General features: G+C 46.8%; 1 protein-coding gene across 3 annotated transcripts in view; it reads right to left on the bottom strand.

The window, feature by feature from the left end:
* The window catches only part of LOC137547429 (uncharacterized), a 309,151-nt gene that overhangs the window by 158,926 nt on the left and 128,558 nt on the right, over nt 1–21,667 (bottom strand). For all 3 annotated transcript variants that reach the window (XM_068271011.1, XM_068271010.1, XM_068271012.1), the window contains one exon: nt 12,108–12,177. In XM_068271011.1, coding sequence (XP_068127112.1) covers nt 12,108–12,177 — 70 coding nt within the window. The remainder of the gene's footprint in view (nt 1–12,107; nt 12,178–21,667) is intronic.

Below are 21,667 nucleotides of genomic sequence, written 5' to 3'. Positions count from 1 at the left end.
CAGGGGCTGCTCATCACCTCTGGCATCAGCACCTCTGCACATGCGCAGTGAGCAGGGGCCGCTCATCACCTCTGGCATCAGCACCTCCGCACATGCACAGTGAGCAGAGGCCGCTCGTCACCTCTGGCATCAGCACCTCCGCACATGTGCAGTGAGCAGGGGCCGCTCATCAACTCTGGGATCATCACCTCTGCACATGCGCAGAGAGAAGGGGCCGCTCATCACCTCTGGCATCAGCACCTCCGCACATGCACAGTGAGCAGAGGCCACTCGTCATCTCTGGCATCAGCACCTGCGCACATGCGCAGTGAGCAGGGGCCGCTTATCACCTCTGGCATCATCACCTCTGCACATGCGCAGAGAGAAGGGGCCGCTCATCACCTCTGGCATCAGCACCTCCGCACATGCACAGTGAGCAGAGGCCGCTCGTTACCTCTGGCATCAGCACCTCCGCACATGTGCAGTGAGCAGGGGCCGTTCATCACCTCTGGCATCAGCACCTCCGCACATGCGCAGTGAGCAGGGGCCGCTCATCACCTCTGGCATCAGCACCTCCGCACATGCGCAGTGAGCAGGGGCCACTCATCAACTCTGGGATCAGCACCTTTGCACATGCGCAGTGAGCAGAGGCCGCTCATCACCTCTGGCATCAGCACCTCCGCACATGCGTATTTAGCAGGGGCCGCTCGTCACCTCTGGCGTCAGCACAGCCACACATGCACAGTGAGCAGGGGCCGCTCATCACCTCTGGCATCAGCACCTCTGCACACGCGCAGAGAGCAGGGGCCGCTCATCACCTCTAGCATCTGCACCTCCGCACATGCGCAGTGAGCAGGGGCTGCTCATCAACTCTGGGATCAGCACCTCTGCACATGCGCAGTGAGCAGAGGCTGCTCATCACCTCTGGCATCAGCACCTCCGCACATGCGCAGTGAGCAGGGGCCGCTCATCACCTCTGGCATCAGCACCTCTTCACATGCGCAGTGAGCAGGGCCGCTCATCACCTCTGGCATCAGCACCTCCGCACATGCGTATTTAGCAGGGGCCGCTCGTCACCTCTGGCGTCAGCACAGCCACACATGCACAGTGAGCAGGGGCCGCTCGTCACCTCTGGCATCAGCACCTCCGCACATGCGCAGTGAGCAGGGGCCGCTCATCACCTCTGGCATCATCACCTCTGCACATGCGCAGAGAGCAGGGGCCGCTCATCACCTCTAGCATCAGCACCTCCGCACATGCGCAGTGAGCAGGGGCTGCTCATCAACTCTGGGATCAGCACCTCTGCACATGCGCAGTGAGCAGAGGCTGCTCATCACCTCTGGCATCAGCACCTCCGCACATGCGTCAGTGAGCAGGGGCCGCTCATCACCTCTGGCATCAGCACCTCTGCACATGCGCAGTGAGCAGGGGCCGCTCATCACCTCTGGCATCAGCACAGCCGCACATGCGCAGTGAGCAGGGGCCGCTCATCACCTCTGGCATCAGCACCTCTGCACATGCGCAGTGAGCAGGGGCCGCTCATCACCTCTGGCATCAGCACAGCCGCGCATGCACAGTGAGCAGGGACCACTCGGCACCTCTGGCATCAGTGCGGCCGTGCATGCGCAGTGAGCAGGGGCCGCTCATCACCTCTGGCATCAGCACGGCCTCGCTTGCGCAGTGAGCAGGGGCCGCTAGTCGCCTCTGGCATCAGCACCTCCGCACATGCGCAGTGAGCAGGGGCTGCTCATCACCTCTGGCATCAGCACCTCTGCACATGCGCAGTGAGCAGGGGCCCCTCATCACCTCTGGCATCAGCACCTCCGCACATGCGCAGTGAGCAGGGGCCTCTCATCACCTCTGGCATCAGCACCTCCACACATGCGCAGTGAGCAGGGGCCCCTCATCACCTATGGCATCAGCACCACCGCACATGCGCAGTGAGCAGGGGCCGCTCATCACCTCTGGCATCAGCACCTGCGCACATGCGCAGAGAGCAGGGGCCGCTCATCACCTCTGGCATTAGCACCTCCGCACATGCGCAGTGAGCAGGGGCCGCTCATCAACTCTGGGATCAGCACCTCTGCACTTGCGCAGTGAGCAGAGGCCGCTCGTCACCTCTGCCATCAGCACCTCCGCACATGCGCAGTGAGCAGGGACCGCTCATCAACTCTGGGATCAGCACCTCTGCACATGCGCAGTGAGCAGAGGCCGATCATCACCTCTGGCATCAGCACCTCCGCACATGCGTATTTAGCAGGGGCCGCTCGTCACCTCTGGCGTCAGCACAGCCACACATGCACAGTGAGCAGGGGCCGCTCATCACCTCTGGCATCAGCACCTCCGCACATTCGCAGTGAGCAGGGGCCGCTCATCACCTCTGGCATCATCACCTCTGCACATGCGCAGAGAGCAGGGGCTGCTCATCACCTCTGGCATCAGCACCTCCGCAGTTAGCAGGGGCCGCTCATCACCTCTGGCATCAGCACCTCCGCACATGCGTATTTAGCAGGGGCCGCTCGTCACCTCTGGCGTCAGCACAGCCACATATGCACAGTGAGCAGGGGTTGCTCATCACCTCTGGCATCAGCACCTCCGCACATGCGCAGTGAGCAGGGGCCGCTCATTACCTCTGGCATCAGCACAGCCACACATGCACAGTGAGCAGGGGCCGCTCATCACCTCTGGCATCAGCACCTCTGCACATGCGCAGTGAGCAGGGGCTGCTCATCACCTCTGGCATCAGCACCTCCGCACAAGCGCAGTGAGCAGGGGCCGCTCATCACCTCTGGCATCAGCACCTCCGCACATGCGTATTTAGCAGGGGCCGCTCGTCACCTCTGGCGTCAGCACAGCCACATATGCACAGTGAGCAGGGGTTGCTCATCACCTCTGGCATCAGCACCTCCGCACATGCGCAGTGAGCAGGGGCCGCTCATCACCTCTGGCATCAGCACAGCCACACATGCGCAGTGAGCACCGGCCGCTCATCAACTCTGGCATCAGCACAGCCGCACATGCGCAGTGAGCAGGGGCCGCTCGTCACCTCTGGCATCAGCACCTCCGCACATGCGCAGTGAGCAGGGGCCGCTCGTCACCTCTGGCATTAGCACCTCCGCACATGCGCAGTGAGCAGGGGCCGCTCGTCACCTCTGGCATCAGCACCTCCGCACATGCGCAGTGAGCAGGGACCGCTCATCAACTCTGGGAACAGCACCTCTGCACATGCGCAGTGAGCAGAGGCCGCTCATCACCTCTGGCATCAGCACCTCCGCACATGCGTCAGTGAGCAGGGGCCGCTCATCACCACTGGCATCAGCACCTCTGCACATGCGCAGTGAGCAGGGGCCGCTCATCACCTCTGGCATCAGCACAGCCGCACATGCGCAGTGAGCAGGGGCCGCTCATCACCTCTGGCATCAGCACCTCTGCACATGCGCAGTGAGCAGGGGCCGCTCATCACCTCTGGCATCAGCACGGCCTCGCTTGCGCAGTGAGCAGGGGCCGCTAGTCGCCTCTGGCATCAGCACCTCCGCACATGCGCAGTGAGCAGGGGCTGCTCATCACCTCTGGCATCAGCACCTCTGCACATGCGCAGTGAGCAGGGGCCCCTCATCACCTCTGGCATCAGCACCTCCGCACATGCGCAGTGAGCAGGGGCCTCTCATCACCTCTGGCATCAGCACCTCCACACATGCGCAGTGAGCAGGGGCCCCTCATCACCTCTGGCATCAGCACCACCGCACATGCGCAGTGAGCAGGGGCCGCTCATCACCTCTGGCATCAGCACCTCTGCACATGCGCAGTGAGCAGGGTCCGCTCATCACCTCTGGCATCAGCACCTCTGCACATGCGCAGTGAGCAGGGGCTGCTCATCACCTCTGGCATCAGCACGCCCGCGCATGCACATTTAGCAGGGGCCGCTCATCACCTCTGGCATCAGCACAGCCGCACATGCGCAGTGAGCAGGGGCCGCTCGTCACCTCTGGCATCAGCACCTCCGCACATGCGCAGTGAGCAGGGGCCGCTCATCACCTCTGGCATCAGCACCTCCACACATGCACAGTGAGCAGGGGCCGCTCATCACCTCTGGCATCAGCACCTCCGCACATGCGCAGTGAGCAGGGGCCTCCCATCACCTCTGGCATCAGCACCTCCGCACATGCGCAGTGAGCAGGGGCCGCTCATCACCTCTGGCATCACAATAAGGGAAAGAGGCGCCCTGATTTGAATAAAAGCTTTTAAAACCAGTTTAAAAACGAAAAAGAAAAATGAGGTATCTTACCTCAATGACGAAATCTCTGTAAACTTACAAAAGATTTTTATTTGAGCACAGGCAACGCGTTTCGCGGGTCTGAGCCCGCTTCCTCAGGCCAATACAGTGCCTAGAACAGCAGGAAGAGTTCCTCAATGTACATACATATACATATTTCATAAAAAATTATAAAAATAACGGTCAGAGTACATATATAATTGAATAAATAGCATAACATGATGTAATTTGGCAGATTTATCCATGCCCTAATAGTTGATTCCATGCTGTGCATATGCAAACGCATATTTATGCGCACGCACACACACACCAAAGAGAACACACTACTGTGTCTCATATCTAAGGGCAAACTTGATGGTTTAGTCTAAGCTCCATTTGCCGTAATGCACAATACCATTATTATTATGCACCTTCTAGATGAAAGATAGGTATATAATATATATAAATATATATATGGAAAAAATAATAAATTATATACAGACCAAGGAAGAAAAAAAAAAAAAAAAAAAAAAAAAAAAAAGGGGGGGGGGGGGGGGGTCCATTGATGATAATGTATGCATCATCAATTAAAAAGAACTAGGAACATAGTGGATAGTATTCTAAAATTAGCCATGCGCCCATAGGAATGATATAATATAAAACACAGATATCTAGCAATGTATAAAAAGTATATAAACATATATATACACATATATACACATACATACATACACAACAACATAGGAAATACTAAAAACTTGGCCAGTTCTAAACAAAGACAAAATCCAGGCAGCGCTGCAAGCATTTCACAGTGCTGCTCTGCATAAGTAAAAGGAACTGGTCACTGACTTTTAAAAGCATTGCAGTACATTGTGCACAGCATAATACATGTTCAGTCAGCAGGGGGAGTAAAAAGGCAGGATACAATGGAGACCAGAAAACAACGTTGTAATACTCACCAAATGACAGAAATCATGTAGCATAGGGAGCCTCTACAGGACATTCCCTGTCTCTGCATTATATAACCTTACTTGATTTGTTTAAGCAGCTGCAGGTCTGCACACTCTCAGCAGATTAGGGAAGGGGAGGGTGCGTGATGATGTAATCACAGGAAGTAGTGGTGGGGCCATATTGGAAAGGGGCATAGCATAGGAAGGCAATGTATTTTGCTAGTCCTACGCTGGATTCATAGAAAAGATAGGACCAGGAGTTGATGTATTAAATTATTTGGCCACTAGATGGCGATGGGACTTTCTCATTAGCATCTCATTGCTAGTGGACTGGATTTCTGTTCTCATAGTGATAGATTTTGACAGTTAGTTGGTGAAAGACAAAATATATATTAAAATACATTGGCGCAATAGTGGATTATTTAGATAAATATCTAATAGTTAGTGGTAAAAATAGTGATTAGATGAATTAAATTATATAGGAATCTTTGCATTAAACACGATTATACAATAAAACTGCATTGTTTTGTGGTATATATCTCTCTGTTTAGCACATATATAATGCTCAGGACGTGTATATAATAGTTTATGTGTCACTCTCAAAATCATATGAGTGATGTCATAAGGATAAGATATTTTCATTTTTTATTTATATATATTATATATATTTTTTCCAATATGTATGAAATGTGTGCATATGAGTGGTGTAAATGAGAATGACTATGTGGTGGAATGATTTTATTGGCAGGTGGATGGCCGAGCTGAGAGAAAGAAAAGAAAAGTGGGGTTGGTGTGTGAGGGGAGGGAAGAGTGAGGGGGCGAAGGATGAATTGGAACATTGTTATACAGGCAGACCCGTTTCTAGGGACCGTGCAGCCGTGCGGCAGCCCTGAGCGCAGACAGCCAAAGGGCGCTGTGAACTCTCCCTCCCTCTCCCCAGGGGACTGCAAAGTAATGAGCTCAGGGAAGCACTGCATACAGCTACACTGACTGGCCAGGGGGGAAGGGGGGCAATCTCCCCCCAGGCCACCTTTCATTCAGTGATTTAGGGCAGGTCTGGTGTCTGGTGTATTGGGGTTTGTTGTAAGGCAATGTGAAACTTGAGGCTAGCTGATAAAAGTGCAATCAGAGGACAAGCAAGCTGGCAAATATACACAGCATGATGCAGAGCTTGCCTGAAGGGTCTGTGGGCAAACATCTGTCTGGTCTCTCCCCATTGTTATTATGACTGCATGTGTGGGTAAGGTGTTATACAAGTTGAAAAGTTTTTGACAGTCCCTAGACTCCAGGAGGGCTGCTTTCTGACTTGTGTGAGGGACTGTCAGGGACAGGAGTCCTATGATAGGCAAGTAGCCTCTGTGTGATGTGCAATACAGATAAGCTATCTGCTCCATCTCAGGCTATTCTCAATTTCTCTCCACTCCTCTGGGCTAGTGCACGCCAAAATCGCAATAGCAATCGCTAGCAATTTGTGAGTGTGATTTTGTGAAGCGATTTTCAAAGCTATTTTTTAATGAATTGCTCCAAAAAATGCTACACACTGCATGTAGCATTTTTTGGAGCAATTCATAAAAAAAAAAAACGCTCTGAAAATCGTTTCACAAAATCACACTCACAAATTGCTAGCGATTGCTATTGCTATTTTGGCGTGCAGTAGCCCAGAGAGAGGAGGAGTGGAGAGAAATTGAGAATAGCCTGAGATGGAGCAGAGAGCTTATCTGTATTGCACATCACACAGAGGCTACTTGCCTGTAATAGGACTCCTGTCCCTGCCAGTCTCTCACACAAGTCAGAAAGTAGCCCTCCTGGATTCTAGGGACTGTCAAAAACTTTAACTTGTTTAACTATACCTTAAAGAGTAAAGGAGCGCAGGTAGTAAAATCTTAAAGTTGGACTTTATTGTCTAGTAGTCAATGTAATTTTTCAACATATAAAAAAAGTTTATTCAACCAAAACCATTAATACTTCAAAGTTTCTTCCCACATACAAACCATACAACACATTCATACATGGGAGCTATGCGGTGCTCTAAAATGAAAAATGTCAGCAATAAAATATTCTAATAAAAAATACGTATTACGCATATATGTAAACAATTGCAGATAAATCTCGCATAAAATGATCCTGTGTGAGATGGTCAATTACAGATGCACTGTCATTTTTTTCTTTGGGGGAATATACTTTAGCTGTATGTGTGAAGGGTCGGTGACCACTGTGGCCAGTATACTTCAGGCAAATGGATAATAACTAAACTCGTGGGTGACAGTCACTCCAATGTCGCTCCACATTACCTCGTTCCTTCGTGTAGTCCTTTGATCGTGTAGTCCTTTGATCTACCGTGCTGGCCTCACAGTGACCCCGTAGTGATCCCCGCCAGTATACAGATTTTTTGCAATACAGTCGGCGCGTACACCCGGACCAGCGCTGCAACTCACGTTCTGGCTGGTTCTTCCTGGTGTGACGTCACTCGCTCTCGCGATAGTTCTGGGTCACTTGCGCTGCAATCCTTCTCACGGAGAGAGGAAGTGGATTGTTTGTGCGTTCCACCTTGGTCCTTCCTGATTCTCCAAAGTACTGTACGCAATAAGTTTATGCAGGATGATAAACGGTGATTCCAGATTACAATCTAGGTACCTTTGAAAGTCTTTGGGGCGCCCCTCCAGACCTCAGATTGACATGTTTCGACAAATCCGTTTGTCTTCATCAGAATCAGCACTGCTGATTCTGATGAAGACAAACGGATTTGTCGAAACATGTCAATCTGAGGTCTGGAGGGGCGCCCCAAAGACTTTCAAAGGTACCTAGATTGTAATCTGGAATCACCGTTTATCATCCTGCATAAACTTATTGCGTACAGTACTTTGGAGAATCAGGAAGGACCAAGGTGGAACGCACAAACAATCCACTTCCTCTCTCCGTGAGAAGGATTGCAGCGCAAGTGACCCAGAACTATCGCGAGAGCGAGTGACGTCACACCAGGAAGAACCAGCCGGAACGTGAGTTGCAGCGCTGGTCCGGGTGTACGCGCCGACTGTATTGCAAAAAATCTGTATACTGGCGGGGATCACTACGGGGTCACTGTGAGGCCAGCACGGTAGATCAAAGGACTACACGATCAAAGGACTACACGAAGGAACGAGGTAATGTGGAGCGACATTGGAGTGACTGTCACCCACGAGTTTAGTTATTATCCATTTGCCTGAAGTATACTGGCCACAGTGGTCACCGACCCTTCACACATACAGCTAAAGTATATTCCCCCAAAGAAAAAAATGACAGTGCATCTGTAATTGACCATCTCACACAGGATCATTTTATGCGAGATTTATCTGCAATTGTTTACATATATGCGTAATACGTATTTTTTATTAGAATATTTTATTGCTGACATTTTTCATTTTAGAGCACCGCATAGCTCCCATGTATGAATGTGTTGTATGGTTTGTATGTGGGAAGAAACTTTGAAGTATTAATGGTTTTGGTTGAATAAACTTTTGTTATATGTTGAAAAATTACATTGACTACTAGACAATAAAGTCCAACTTTAAGATTTTACTACCTGCACTCCTTTACTCTTTAAGGTATAATTGTGTCAGAAATTTGGCAGTGAGGTTAAGGGGCCCATCACTGCAATAAAGGAAGCAGCAGGTGGAAGGACTGTTCTTGTATAAATATCAATAGAAGGAATAAGCAGCGCCGTCTAGAATAATATATTTAGTTAACTTGTATAACACCTTATCCACACATGCAGTCATAATAACAATGGGGAGAGACCAGACAGATGTTTTCACACGGACCCTCCAGGCAAGCTCTGCATCATGCTGTGTATATTTACCAGCTTGCCTGTCCTCTGATTGCACTTTTATCAGCTAGCCTCAAGTTTCACATTGCCTTACAACAAACCCCAATACACCAGACACCAAACCTACCCTAAATCACTGAATGAAAGGTGGCCTGGGGGGAGATTGCCCCCCTGCCCCCCTGACCAGTCCGCCCCTGAACTATACTGGATACCTATACTGGAGGCACCTACCTGGCTAATCTATACTGGGGGCAATTATACTGGGGCACCTATGCCTGGCTACTTATATTGGGGGGACCTATAGCCCACTACCTATACTGAGTGCAACTAGACCTAGCTAACCTATACTGCAGGCACCTATACCTGGCTCCGGCACGGGGGGGGGGGGGGGGGAGGGGGGCGCAATTTTTACACTCTCGCACTGGGTGCATTTTAGCCTAGAAACTGCCCTGTATACAGGATAATAAGCAAACATTGGTGTGTGTCAATGCATGATAACTTGTGGGGGGGGGGGACCCAGATGACAGGCTAGTTCGGAAAAATTTGTACTTAACACAAGTTATCATGCATTGACACACACCAATGTTTGCTTATTAACCTGTATAACAATGTTCCAATTCATCCTTCGCCCCCTCACTCTTCCCTCCCCTCACACACCAACCCCACTTTTCTTTTCTTTCTCTCAGCTCGGCCATCCACCTGCCAATAAAATCATTCCACCACATAGTCATTCTCATTTACACCACTCTTATGCACACATTTCATACATATTGGAAAAAATATATATAATATATATAAATAAAAAATAAAAATATCTTATCCTTATGACATCACTCATATGATTTTGAGAGTGACACATAAACTATTATATACACGTCCTGAGCATTATATATGTGCTAAACAGAGAGATATATACCACAAAACAATGCAGTTTTATTGTATAATCGTGTTTAATGCAAAGATTCCTATATAATTTAATTCATCTAATCACTATTTTTACCACTAACTATTAGATATTTATCTAAATAATCCACTATTGCGCCAATGTATTTTAATATATATTTTGTCTTTCACCAACTAACTGTCAAAATCTATCACTATGAGAACAGAAATCCAGTCCACTAGCAATGAGATGCTAATGAGAAAGTCCCATCGCCATCTAGTGGCCAAATAATTTAATACATCAACTCCTGGTCCTATCTTTTCTATGAATCCAGCGTAGGACTAGCAAAATACATTGCCTTCCTATGCTATGCCCCTTTCCAATATGGCCCCACCACTACTTCCTGTGATTACATCATCACGCACCCTCCCCTTCCCTAATCTGCTGAGAGTGTGCAGACCTACAGCTGCTTAAACAAATCAAGTAAGGTTATATAATGCAGAGACAGGGAATGTCCTGTAGAGGCTCCCTATGCTACATGATTTCTGTCATTTGGTGAGTATTACAACGTTGTTTTCTGGTCTCCATTGTATCCTGCCTTTTTACTCCCCCTGCTGACTGAACATGTATTATGCTGTGCACAATGTACTGCAATGCTTTTAAAAGTCAGTGACCAGTTCCTTTTACTTATGCAGAGCAGCACTGTGAAATGCTTGCAGCGCTGCCTGGATTTTGTCTTTGTTTAGAACTGGCCAAGTTTTTAGTATTTCCTATGTTGCTGTGTATGTATGTATGTGTATATATGTGTATATATATGTTTATATACTTTTTATACATTGCTAGATATCTGTGTTTTATATTATATCATTCCTATGGGCGCATGGCTAATTTTAGAATACTATCCACTATGTTCCTAGTTCTTTTTAATTGATGATGCATACATTATCATCAATGGACCCCCCCCCCCCCCCCCTTTTTTTTTTTTTTTTTTTTTTTTTTTTTTTTTCTTCCTTGGTCTGTATATAATTTATTATTTTTTCCATATATATATTTATATATATATATATTATATATTTATTGTTCATCTAGAAGGTGCATATTAATAATGGTATTGTGCATTACGGCAAATGGAGCTTAGACTAAACCATCAAGTTTGCCCTTAGATATGAGACACAGTAGTGTGTTCTCTTTGATGTGTGTGTGCGTGCGCATAAATATGCGTTTGCATATGCACAGCATGGAATCAACTATTAGGGCATGGATAAATCTGCCAAATTACATCATGTTATGCTATTTATTCAATTATATATGTACTCTGACCGTTATTATTTTTATAATTTTTTATGAAATATGTATATGTATGTACATTGAGGAACTCTTCCTGCTGTTCTAGGCACTGTATTGGCCTGAGGAAGCGGGCTCAGAGCCGCGAAACGCGTTGCCTGTGCTCAAATAAAAATCTTTTGTAAGTTTACAGAGATTTCGTCATTGAGGTAAGATACCTCACTTTTCTTTTTCGTTTTTAAACTGGTTTTAAAAGCTTTTATTCAAATCAGGGCGCCTCTTTCCCTTATTGTGCATAGTTATACCCCTGTACATGTTTGTCCGAGGGGTGGTGACAGAACACCCGTTGTTTTACCACGGTTAATGTTTTGTCTATCCTTTTTCGTCTAAGAGAGCGACCGCAACCAGGTCCGTCCAGGACCACCCCGAGTGGAGTCGGGTTTATGGTCTCCACCTGCTTCCTGTGGTCGGTTGCCCCTTCTGCAACCCTCCTTTGTGAGTAGCCCTTTCAATCAATTGATTTCTCCACACACCTACTATTGACATACTGCACTATCGGGCTCCCTTTTTTGTCTCCTGTATCTTTTTTTTTTCCCATAGGGTGCCAAGACACCCCAACCACGATTACCTCTGGCATCAGCACGCCCGCGCATGCACATTTAGCAGGGGCTCACTCATCATAGGAGAGGGAAGGGGGTGTCTACAAAACTCCATATAACTGGTAAAATGGAAATGCTTTGTCTTTTCATGTAAATGTTTCCAAGATTTAGTGAATATACAGCAGAAAGTCTATCCTATCTGGCCATACTGTGACCTCGAGAAAGGAGACTTTTCCCAAATAATAATGATGATGGTAATAATATTTCTCATAATCATCCTACATAAAGAGTTACATCATAATTCCACACACCCCCCACAATAAAGTGTGACCCCTCCCTGTGTATAATGTGTACCTACCTGAGACCAGACAGAGGAGAGCGCACAGGAAGGGGACACGAAGGGGGGACATCGTCCTGCTCAGCTGCATCTGGGGGACACACAGAGATGTTATAGGGACCTTAGAGGAGGAAGGAGATTCTGACACACACAATTTATGTATACATGTTTAGGGGTTGACCTTCAGGTACCAAAAACTGTCTGGCCATCATAATTTCAGAGAAGTCACTTAATATCCATTCACACTGCTCAGCCAGTGATCATGCTTGATGGGCGGGGGGGAGGGTCACCCAGCACAAGCGATGGGGGTGCATTCACGGTGGGATTTCTTGCGAATCACAACCCAAGAAATTTGCCAATCACCAGTGTTTGTCAGCACTTTAGCGTCTCACTTACAATTTGAGTGTCACCATTGCGCAGAAAAAAAATAACACGTCAGTGCTCCACTGAGTATGCTTACAATATTAATGACATATTCCATCCAGTTATAAAGGGGACCTGTCATTCTTCTTGTGTCTGACTTGTGTCACAAGTTAGTGTACTGTAGTTGTCAAAAACAATACTGTATATCAATAACTAATGTATGGTACTCTTCTAGTCTCTCCTATTGAAGTAACAGTATGTTTTTTCTTTTCAAAATACTCTATTGTGGTACACTTCCAGATAAATCTGACAAACATCACCATTGCAATTATAGCTTGATACTTCTCTGAGACCACATTTATGACATCAATCATTTTTAGCACTAGGGGCTCGATTCACAAAGCGGTGCTAACCCAGTTAGAGACTTTAGGCATGATAACCATTGCACCACGCTGGTGAAAAGCCAGTTTAGGTGTGATAAGTTTAGGCATGATAAGTTTAGGTGTGATAAGTTTAGGCATGATAAATTTAGATAAGTTTAGATCGCGCGCAAAGTCCCGCATGCAAAGCAGCACCATTAAACTTTATACGAAGTGCACCAGTCTTTGCTAGCGTAAAACTTTTGATCAGCTGTGCACTGCGGTGCTAACGCAGTTGGCGCTTAAACTTATCATGCCTAAACTTATCACTCCTAAACTTATCATGCCTAAACTTATCACACCTAAACTTATCACACCTAAACTTATCATGCCTGAACTTATCACACCTAAACTTATCACACCTAAACTGAGTTTAGGCATGATAAAGGGCTTTTCACCAGGGTGCTAACTGTTAGCACCGCTTTGTGAATCGAGCCCCATGTTTGCAAACGTCAGAATACCATGAGCCATTGCAGGAGGATTAGTGGCAAGTTCCTTTAAAGAGGAGCTGTCAGCCATACTATCTCAGAAAAACAACACACATATATTTGTGGATAAATACTTGCGCTACTTACATAACACATGTATTGCACTGTCCACGTTTTGATTGTGATGTTTTTTCTACAGTAAAAAAAAAAAAGAGAAAATCCTTCTTAGCAGTCCCCATTCTAAGTGTGCCTATTTTGAAGCCAATTCTGATGTCTTTTCCTCCCTTAGGGCTCGATTCACAAAGCGGTGCTAACCCAGTTAGAGACTTTAGGCGTGATAACCATTGCACCATGCTGGTGAAAAGCCAATTTAGGCGTGATAAGTTTAGGCGTGATAAGTTTAGGCATGATAAGTTTAGGCATGCTAAGTTTAGATAAGTTTAGATCGCACGCAAAGTCCCGCACGCAAAGCAGCGCCATTAAACTCTGTGCAAAGTGCACCAGACTTTGCTAGCACAAAACTTTTGATCAGATGTGCACTGCGGTGCTAACGCAGTTGGTGCTTAAACTTATCATGCCTAAACTTATCACACCTAAACTTACCATGCCTAAACTTATCACACCTAAACTTACCATGCCTAAACTTATCACACCTAAACTTATCACACCTAAACTTATCATGCCTAAACTGAGTTTAGGCATGATAAAGGGCTTTTCACCAGCGTGCTAACTGTTAGCACCGCTTTGTGAATCAGGCCCTTAGTCTCCTCTGCCTGATTTGCCCGCCCTTCTCCATAGAAAGTGCATTGTCTCAGCATGAGGAATATTGGCCAATCAGAGAGGAACAGAAGTGTGGGAGGGGAAAACAGGAGAGAAAGAGGCTTCAGCCAATCAGGCTGCATTAGTTAAGTCTGAGGGGAAGTAGAGAAGCAAACAACCCAGCATGCCCTGCAACTTCCTTTTTGTGTATTAAATTTTGTGTGTATCAAATAAGAGTCAGGTAAACTTGGGAATAATCATTTATAAACAAGAAAAGTAATAGTGATTTTAACTTTTGGATTGCCTGGTTAGCATCCTTATTACTTGTTTACCAGATAAAAATAAATAATTGATTTTTGATTTTATGCCCGACAGTTACTCTTTAACAAAACAAAAAACAAACCACTTCGGCAGCACGGTTGCGTAGTGGTTAGCGCTCTTGCCTTGCAGCGCTGGGTCCCTGGTTCAAATCCTAGCCAGATCAACATCTGCAAGGAGTTTGTATGTTCTCCCCATGTCTGCGTGGGTTACCTCCGGGCACTCTGGTTTCCTCCCACATCCGAAAAACGTACAGATAAGTTAATTGGCTTTCCCCTAGACTACGATACATACACATAGAACATATGACTATGGTAGGGACTAGATTGTGAGCTCCTCTGAGGGACAGTTAGTGTCAGGACAATAAATACTCTGTACAGCACTGCGGAAGATGTCGGCACTATATAAATACTAAATAATAATAATAATTTGTCTGTACAACAGTCTAGACTAGAGAAAAATATATTTACATAAAGTATTGCTTTCTGGTTACAGTTAGGGATAGTATTGACGTCTGATACACCAAATTCTGATAATAACCAGATGAAGGATTGTTAATTCTAGGTCTTGTTTACCTGAATAAGCATGGATTCAATGTAGCATTTATCTATAATCCCTTTCTCCACTGTAACTAAAGCTAGCCATACATCCAGAGATAATGGGCAGATTTGACCAAGAGACCAATCTCTGATTGAATCTGATAAGAGAGAGATTTGTTGGCTGCCCACACACCACAGGATGATTCCTGATCAATTTCAGCGTGAAATTTCCTGGTAATCAAGCTTGTGACACTGCATCTGTCGCCTTACCGGCTTGACGCTGTCCCCCAATGTAAAATGTTCCTCCATGGTGTCCGTTGCAGTATACTTTACCTGCCGCTGGCTTTGGGCTCTGCTTGCAATCTGCATACTCACGCCCCACGTGGCTGCTGGCATTTTCTTGGCAGTATCAACTGAATTACTTTAAACTGCAGTAATGTAGATCAACCACAAGATGTCACTGTCAGTAAAATGAAGCAATGATCTCTATGGTATTGTGTTTTCCTGTATTCTCTCTGTGATCTTCTCTGTTCTAAGTAAGCTGCATTTCCTGATGGTGGTGTATGATTTTATCTCTGCATGACTTTCTTCAGTAAAGAGTACTAGCTTGTTATGCTGGGTGCCTATCTGCCTGTACAGAACACTCTGCTCCGTCACATATTGCACATGGGTGAGTGTGTGATATCACACATGCGCCAACATTACGCCAGCAACCACATGGGGCACATGTATGCGGATTGTCCCAATATCACTTGTAGTTATCGTTGATCCCCCCCCAATTGACCGTGACGATCCGACATCTTGCAGCATGTCCAAATTTGGTCACATCATCGATCAGGCATGCTGTTGGTAGCACCAATTTTCATCTGATTTGATTAACAATTATTGAATCGGATGGTTGATCGTCCGACAAGTCGAGAGATGTATGGCCACCTTTAAACTTTGTCTTCAAAATGTCTGCGGTCAACTGTGGAACTAATCATCGACTTCAGGATAAACCCCCCCTGAACCCCCACCCCTGGTCCTCGAAGACAAGGAGGTTGCCACATGCCCGCTTCCTGGGCACCACTATCTCCAGAGACCTAAGGTGGGAGGAAAATACCATCAAAACCCAGAAGAAAGACCAACAATGGCTGTTCTTCCTGTGCCAGTTTTAAAAAAAAATCATTGTATAGTAGACAAGGGCCCCAGTGAGTGACAGTCACAAGCTACCGAGAACTATAAATGCCATGGAAAGGATCACTGGTACCCCCCTGTCCCCCACCACCACTTGATCTTCTTTACTCCTCCAGAACGATGTTCCAGGGCCATGAGGATAGCAAATGACCCATTTCTGAGGATATTGGCGTGGGACCATTTCTGAGGATATTGGCGTGGGACCATTTCTGACTTCTGAGGATATTGGCGTGGGACATTTCTGAGGATATTGGCGTGGGATCATTTCTGAGGATATTGGTGTGGGACCATTTCTGAGGATATTGGTGTGGGACCATTTCTGAGGATATTGGTGTGGGACCATTTCTGAGGATATTGGCGTGAGATCATTTCAGAGGATATTGGTGTGGGACATTTCAGAGGATATTGGTGTGGGATCATTTCAGAGGATATTGGCGTGAGACATTTCAGAGGATATTGGCGTGGGATCATTTCTGAGGATATTGGTGTGGGACATTTCTGAGGATATTGGCGTGGGGCCATTTCTGAGGATATTGGCGTGAGATCATTTCTGAGGATATTGGTGTGGGACATTTCAGAGGATATTGGTGTGGGATCATTTCAGAGGATATTGGCGTGGGATCATTTCTGAGGATATTGGCGTGGGATCATTTCTGAGGATATTGGCGTGGGATCATTTCTGAGGATATTGGCGTGGGATCATTTCTGAGGATATTGGCGTGGGATCATTTCTGAGGATATTGGCGTGGGATCATTTCTGAGGATATTGGCGTGGGATCATTTCTGAGGATATTGGCGTGGGACATTTCTGAGGATATTGGCGTGGGACATTTCTGAGGATATTGGCGTGGGGCCATTTCTGAGGATATTGGCGTGAGATCATTTCTGAGGATATTGGTGTGAGACATTTCAGAGGATATTGGCGTGGGATCATTTCAGAGGATATTGGTGTGGGATCATTTCTGAGGATATTGGTGTGGGATCATTTCTGAGGATATTTAAAAACAATGGTGCATGAGCCAGCCTGGGGCCCCGGGAACTCTCACTGCCCGGGGCCCCAGAACCAGCATCTAACACCATATGTGAGCGCAGCCAAAACCTTGGAGCTGCCACCTCCAAGGCCTGTCTCCTACTGCTCTAAAACTTACCAAACACACAATTGGAGAGCCTCACTCCCAAACAGTTCTCTGCTGCTTTATAAAGCCTGCAGGCTGCTTATAAGCCAATGAAAAGTGCACACATAATACACCTAGCTTGCAGTGATAATCAAGCAAAAGCTGAGCAAGTCAGCCAATTAGTAGGAGAGGGCTTCAGTTGCATATAGACATTGTAGTATCCCATGCAGTTTAGTTAGGAGGGGGGCAGATAAGAGGGAATATCCTGCACGCTGGTGCCCCCTGCTGGTCATATAGCCATTGTCTATATGCAACTGAAGCCCTCTCCTACTAATTGGCTGACTTGCTCAGCTTTTGCTTGATTATCACTGCAAGCTAGGTGTATTATGTGTGCACTTTTCATTGGCTTATAAGCAGCCTGCAGGCTTTATAAAGCAGCAGAGAACTGTTTGGGAGTGAGGCTCTCCAATTGTGTGTTTGGTACATTTCTGAGGATATTGGCGTGGGATCATTTCTGAGGATATTGGTGTGGGACCATTTCTGAGGATATTGGTGTGGGACATTTCTGAGGATATTGGCGTGGGGCCATTTCTGAGGATATTGGCGTGAGATCATTTCTGAGGATATTGGCGTGGGACCATTTCTGAGGATATTGGCGTGAGACCATTTCTGAGGATATTGGCGTGAGATCATTTCAGAGGATATTGGTGTGGGACATTTCAGAGGATATTGGCGTGGGATCATTTCTGAGGATATTGGTGTGGGACATTTCTGAGGATATTGGCGTGGGATCATTTCAGAGGATATTGGCGTGGGATCATTTCAGAGGATATTGGCGTGGGATCATTTCAGAGGATATTGGCGTGGGACATTTCAGAGGATATTGGCGTGGGATCATTTCTGAGGATATTGGCGTGAGATCATTTCTGAGGATATTGGCGTGGGGCCATTTCTGAGGATATTGGCGTGAGACCATTTCTGAGGATATTGGCGTGAGACCATTTCTGAGGATATTGGCGTGAGATCATTTCAGAGGATATTGGTGTGGGACATTTCAGAGGATATTGGCGTGGGATCATTTCTGAGGATATTGGTGTGGGACATTTCTGAGGATATTGGCGTGGGGCCATTTCTGAGGATATTGGCGTGAGATCATTTCTGAGGATATTGGCGTGGGACCATTTCTGAGGATATTGGCGTGGGACCATTTCTGAGGATATTGGCGTGGGACCATTTCTGAGGATCTTGGCGTGGGACCATTTCTGAGGATATTGGCGTGGGACCATTTCTGAGGATATTGGCGTGGGACCATTTCTGAGGATATTGGCGTGGGACCATTTCTGAGGATCTTGGCGTGGGACCATTTCTGAGGATCTTGGCGTGGGACCATTTCTGAGGATCTTGGCGTGGGACCATTTCTGAGGATATTGGCGTGGGACCATTTCTGAGGATATTGGCGTGGGACATTTCTGAGGATATTGGCGTGGGACCATTTCTGAGGATATTGGCGTGGGACCATTTCTGAGGATATTGGCGTGGGACCATTTCTGAGGATCTTGGCGTGGGACCATTTCTGAGGATCTTGGCGTGGGACCATTTCTGAGGATCTTGGCGTGGGACCATTTCTGAGGATCTTGGCGTGGGACCATTTCTGAGGATCTTGGCGTGGGACCATTTCTGAGGATCTTGGCGTGGGACCATTTCTGAGGATATTGGCGTGGGACCATTTCTGAGGATATTGGTGTGGGACATTTCTGAGGATATTGGTGTGGGACCATTTCTGAGGATATTGGTGTGGGACATTTCTGAGGATATTGGTGTGGGACATTTCTGAGGATATTGGTGTGGGACCATTTCTGAGGATATTGGTGTGGGACATTTCTGAGGATATTGGTGTGGGACATTTCTGAGGATATTGGTGTGGGACATTTCTGAGGATCTTGGCGTGGGACCATTTCTGAGGATCTTGGCGTGGGACCATTTCTGAGGATCTTGGCGTGGGACCATTTCTGAGGATCTTGGCGTGGGACCATTTCTGAGGATCTTGGCGTGGGACCATTTCTGAGGATATTGGCGTGGGACCATTTCTGAGGATCTTGGCGTGGGACCATTTCTGAGGATCTTGGCGTGGGACCATTTCTGAGGATCTTGGCGTGGGACCATTTCTGAGGATATTGGCGTGGGACCATTTCTGAGGATATTGGCGTGGGATCATTTCTGAGGATATTGGCGTGGGATCATTTCTGAGGATATTGGCGTGGGATCATTTCTGAGGATATTGGCGTGGTACCATTTCTGAGGATATTGGCGTGGTACCATTTCTGAGGATATTGGCGTGGTACCATTTCTGAGGATATTGGCGTGGGACCATTTCTGAGGATATTGGTGTGGGACATTTCTGAGGATATTGGTGTGGGACCATTTCTGAGGATATTGGCGTGGGACCATTTTTTTTTAAAGGTAAGTATTCAAAGGTAAGTATTCATTATTTAATTTAGAGCATTAAATACTTTTTTCATGGTTGTGTTTTTATTTTTTTTAACCCTTTGTGGAAATGAAAACTATGTGCCCTATACTCATTTATTCTGGGGAGGAGGCTGGCATCTGGAGGTCCCCTTCTTAAAGGGGACTCCCAAATGCTACCATGAACCCCCCCTCCCCCCGGGGGTCGTCGGTCTCCCCCTCCTCCTGGGGCACCAAAGCCATTGATTTTTAATGTTAATGTGAACACGAACTTTTGACAAAAGTTCTCACATTAAATGTGGATGGTGAACAGCCGACGTTCATTGGGAACTTTCCGCTAATGAAATGTCCGGGCTGTCACTACTGCTGAAAGATGAACAGTCGCCCAGTCTGAGGTCAAGAGCGCTCTGGATCAGGTTTTCATCCAGGATGTCTCTGCATCAAAGAGTACCCTGGATGGAAATAGCACAGAGACAGCGGGAGCCCCAATGGTGCAGTATGTCACAACAGTATTTAAATGATGGTAATTTGAATTATGATACTCACAGAGGAAGGTTGCAGACGAGCAACCGACCACTGTAGTGTAGACCGGTGGAGATGAACAAGCCCGACTCCACTCAGTGTCCAGATGAGCTGGACATAGTCGCTTTCTTGATACAAAAACGACTTGATGGTTATAGGGGTGGTTGGAATGCACCTGACCAACTAGTACGCCCCTCCAAGAGGAGTGTGGGTAACACAAAGGGGGAAAGAGGCGCGCAAGGTATGATAAACCTTCATTAAAAATAACAGCTAAAATGAAACCTCAATGAAGACAAATTCGTATGACAATAACAAACTTTAATGTGCACTGGCAACACATTTCATGGGTTAAAGCCCACTTCCTCAGGCCAAATACAGTGCCAATGTAGTGTCAGCCAAAGCAAAGCAGGTGGTTTTGGCGTATGGTGTTTTCAGTAAAAACCAGGCGCTTCATAGCTGTGCGGGCCCCTGTAAGGGTAATTCGGGGCTCTGGCGGTTACCACGCCCTGAATTACATCTCCCTCTGAGTTGCTACAACTCAGAGGGGGAATAGTATTTAACGCTGCTGGGGAGTTTTGCGACAGCAAGGGGAGCCGTCATTCGGCTCTTCCAGTGCCCAACTCACTGGCGACATGTACATATGTACGCATCAGAGGACCTCTTGAGCTATGACAGAGTGACCATCGGGTCCTCGGTCACCTCCCTGACTAAGGCCCACCTCCCTCGATAGCTCAGTTTAGATGGCCAGCCAGCTCTAGGAAGAGTCCTGGTGGTTTTGAACACCTTCCACTTACAGATGCTGGAGGCCATTGTACTCTTTGGGACCTTCAAAGCAGCAGAAATTTTTCTGTAACCTTCCCCAGACTCGTGCCTGGAGACAATCCTGTCTCAGAGGTCTACAGATCTTTTGACTTCATGCTTGGTTTGTGCTCTAACATGAATAGTCAGCTCTGGGACTTTATTATAGGTGTGTCCCTTTCCAAACCATCTCCAATCCGCTGACTTTAGCACAGCTGGACTCCAATTAAGCTGCGGAAACATCTCAGGGTAGGAGCACGCTAGGCAGAATCGCATATGCGGTTTCCACTATGTGATATGCGCCCCACTATGTGCTATGGAAAACGCATATGTGATTCTGCCTAGTGTGTTCCCATCCACAAGGATGATCAGGGAAACAGGACGCACCTGAGCTCAATTTTGAGCTTCATGGCAAAGGCTGTGAATACGTATGTATATGTGCTTTCTCAATTTTTTTTTATTTTTAATACCTTTGCCAAAGCCTCATACTGTTTTCACAATGTCATTTTGGGGTGTTGTGTGTAGAATTCTGAGAAAAAAAATTATTACATTTAATCCATTTTGGAGTTAGGCTGTAACATAGCATTATTTTCCGGATGCACTGTATCTCTTTCCCTTGTGTCATCTCTATCACCTTCTCCTCTGATTGGTCACTTTTCATCTCCTGTCTTTCTTATCCCC

The sequence above is a fragment of the Hyperolius riggenbachi genome, chromosome 2, assembly GCF_040937935.1.
Source record: "Hyperolius riggenbachi isolate aHypRig1 chromosome 2, aHypRig1.pri, whole genome shotgun sequence".
NCBI classification, from domain to species: Eukaryota; Metazoa; Chordata; class Amphibia; order Anura; family Hyperoliidae; genus Hyperolius; species Hyperolius riggenbachi.
This window is presented reverse-complemented; position numbering and strand designations above follow the sequence as displayed.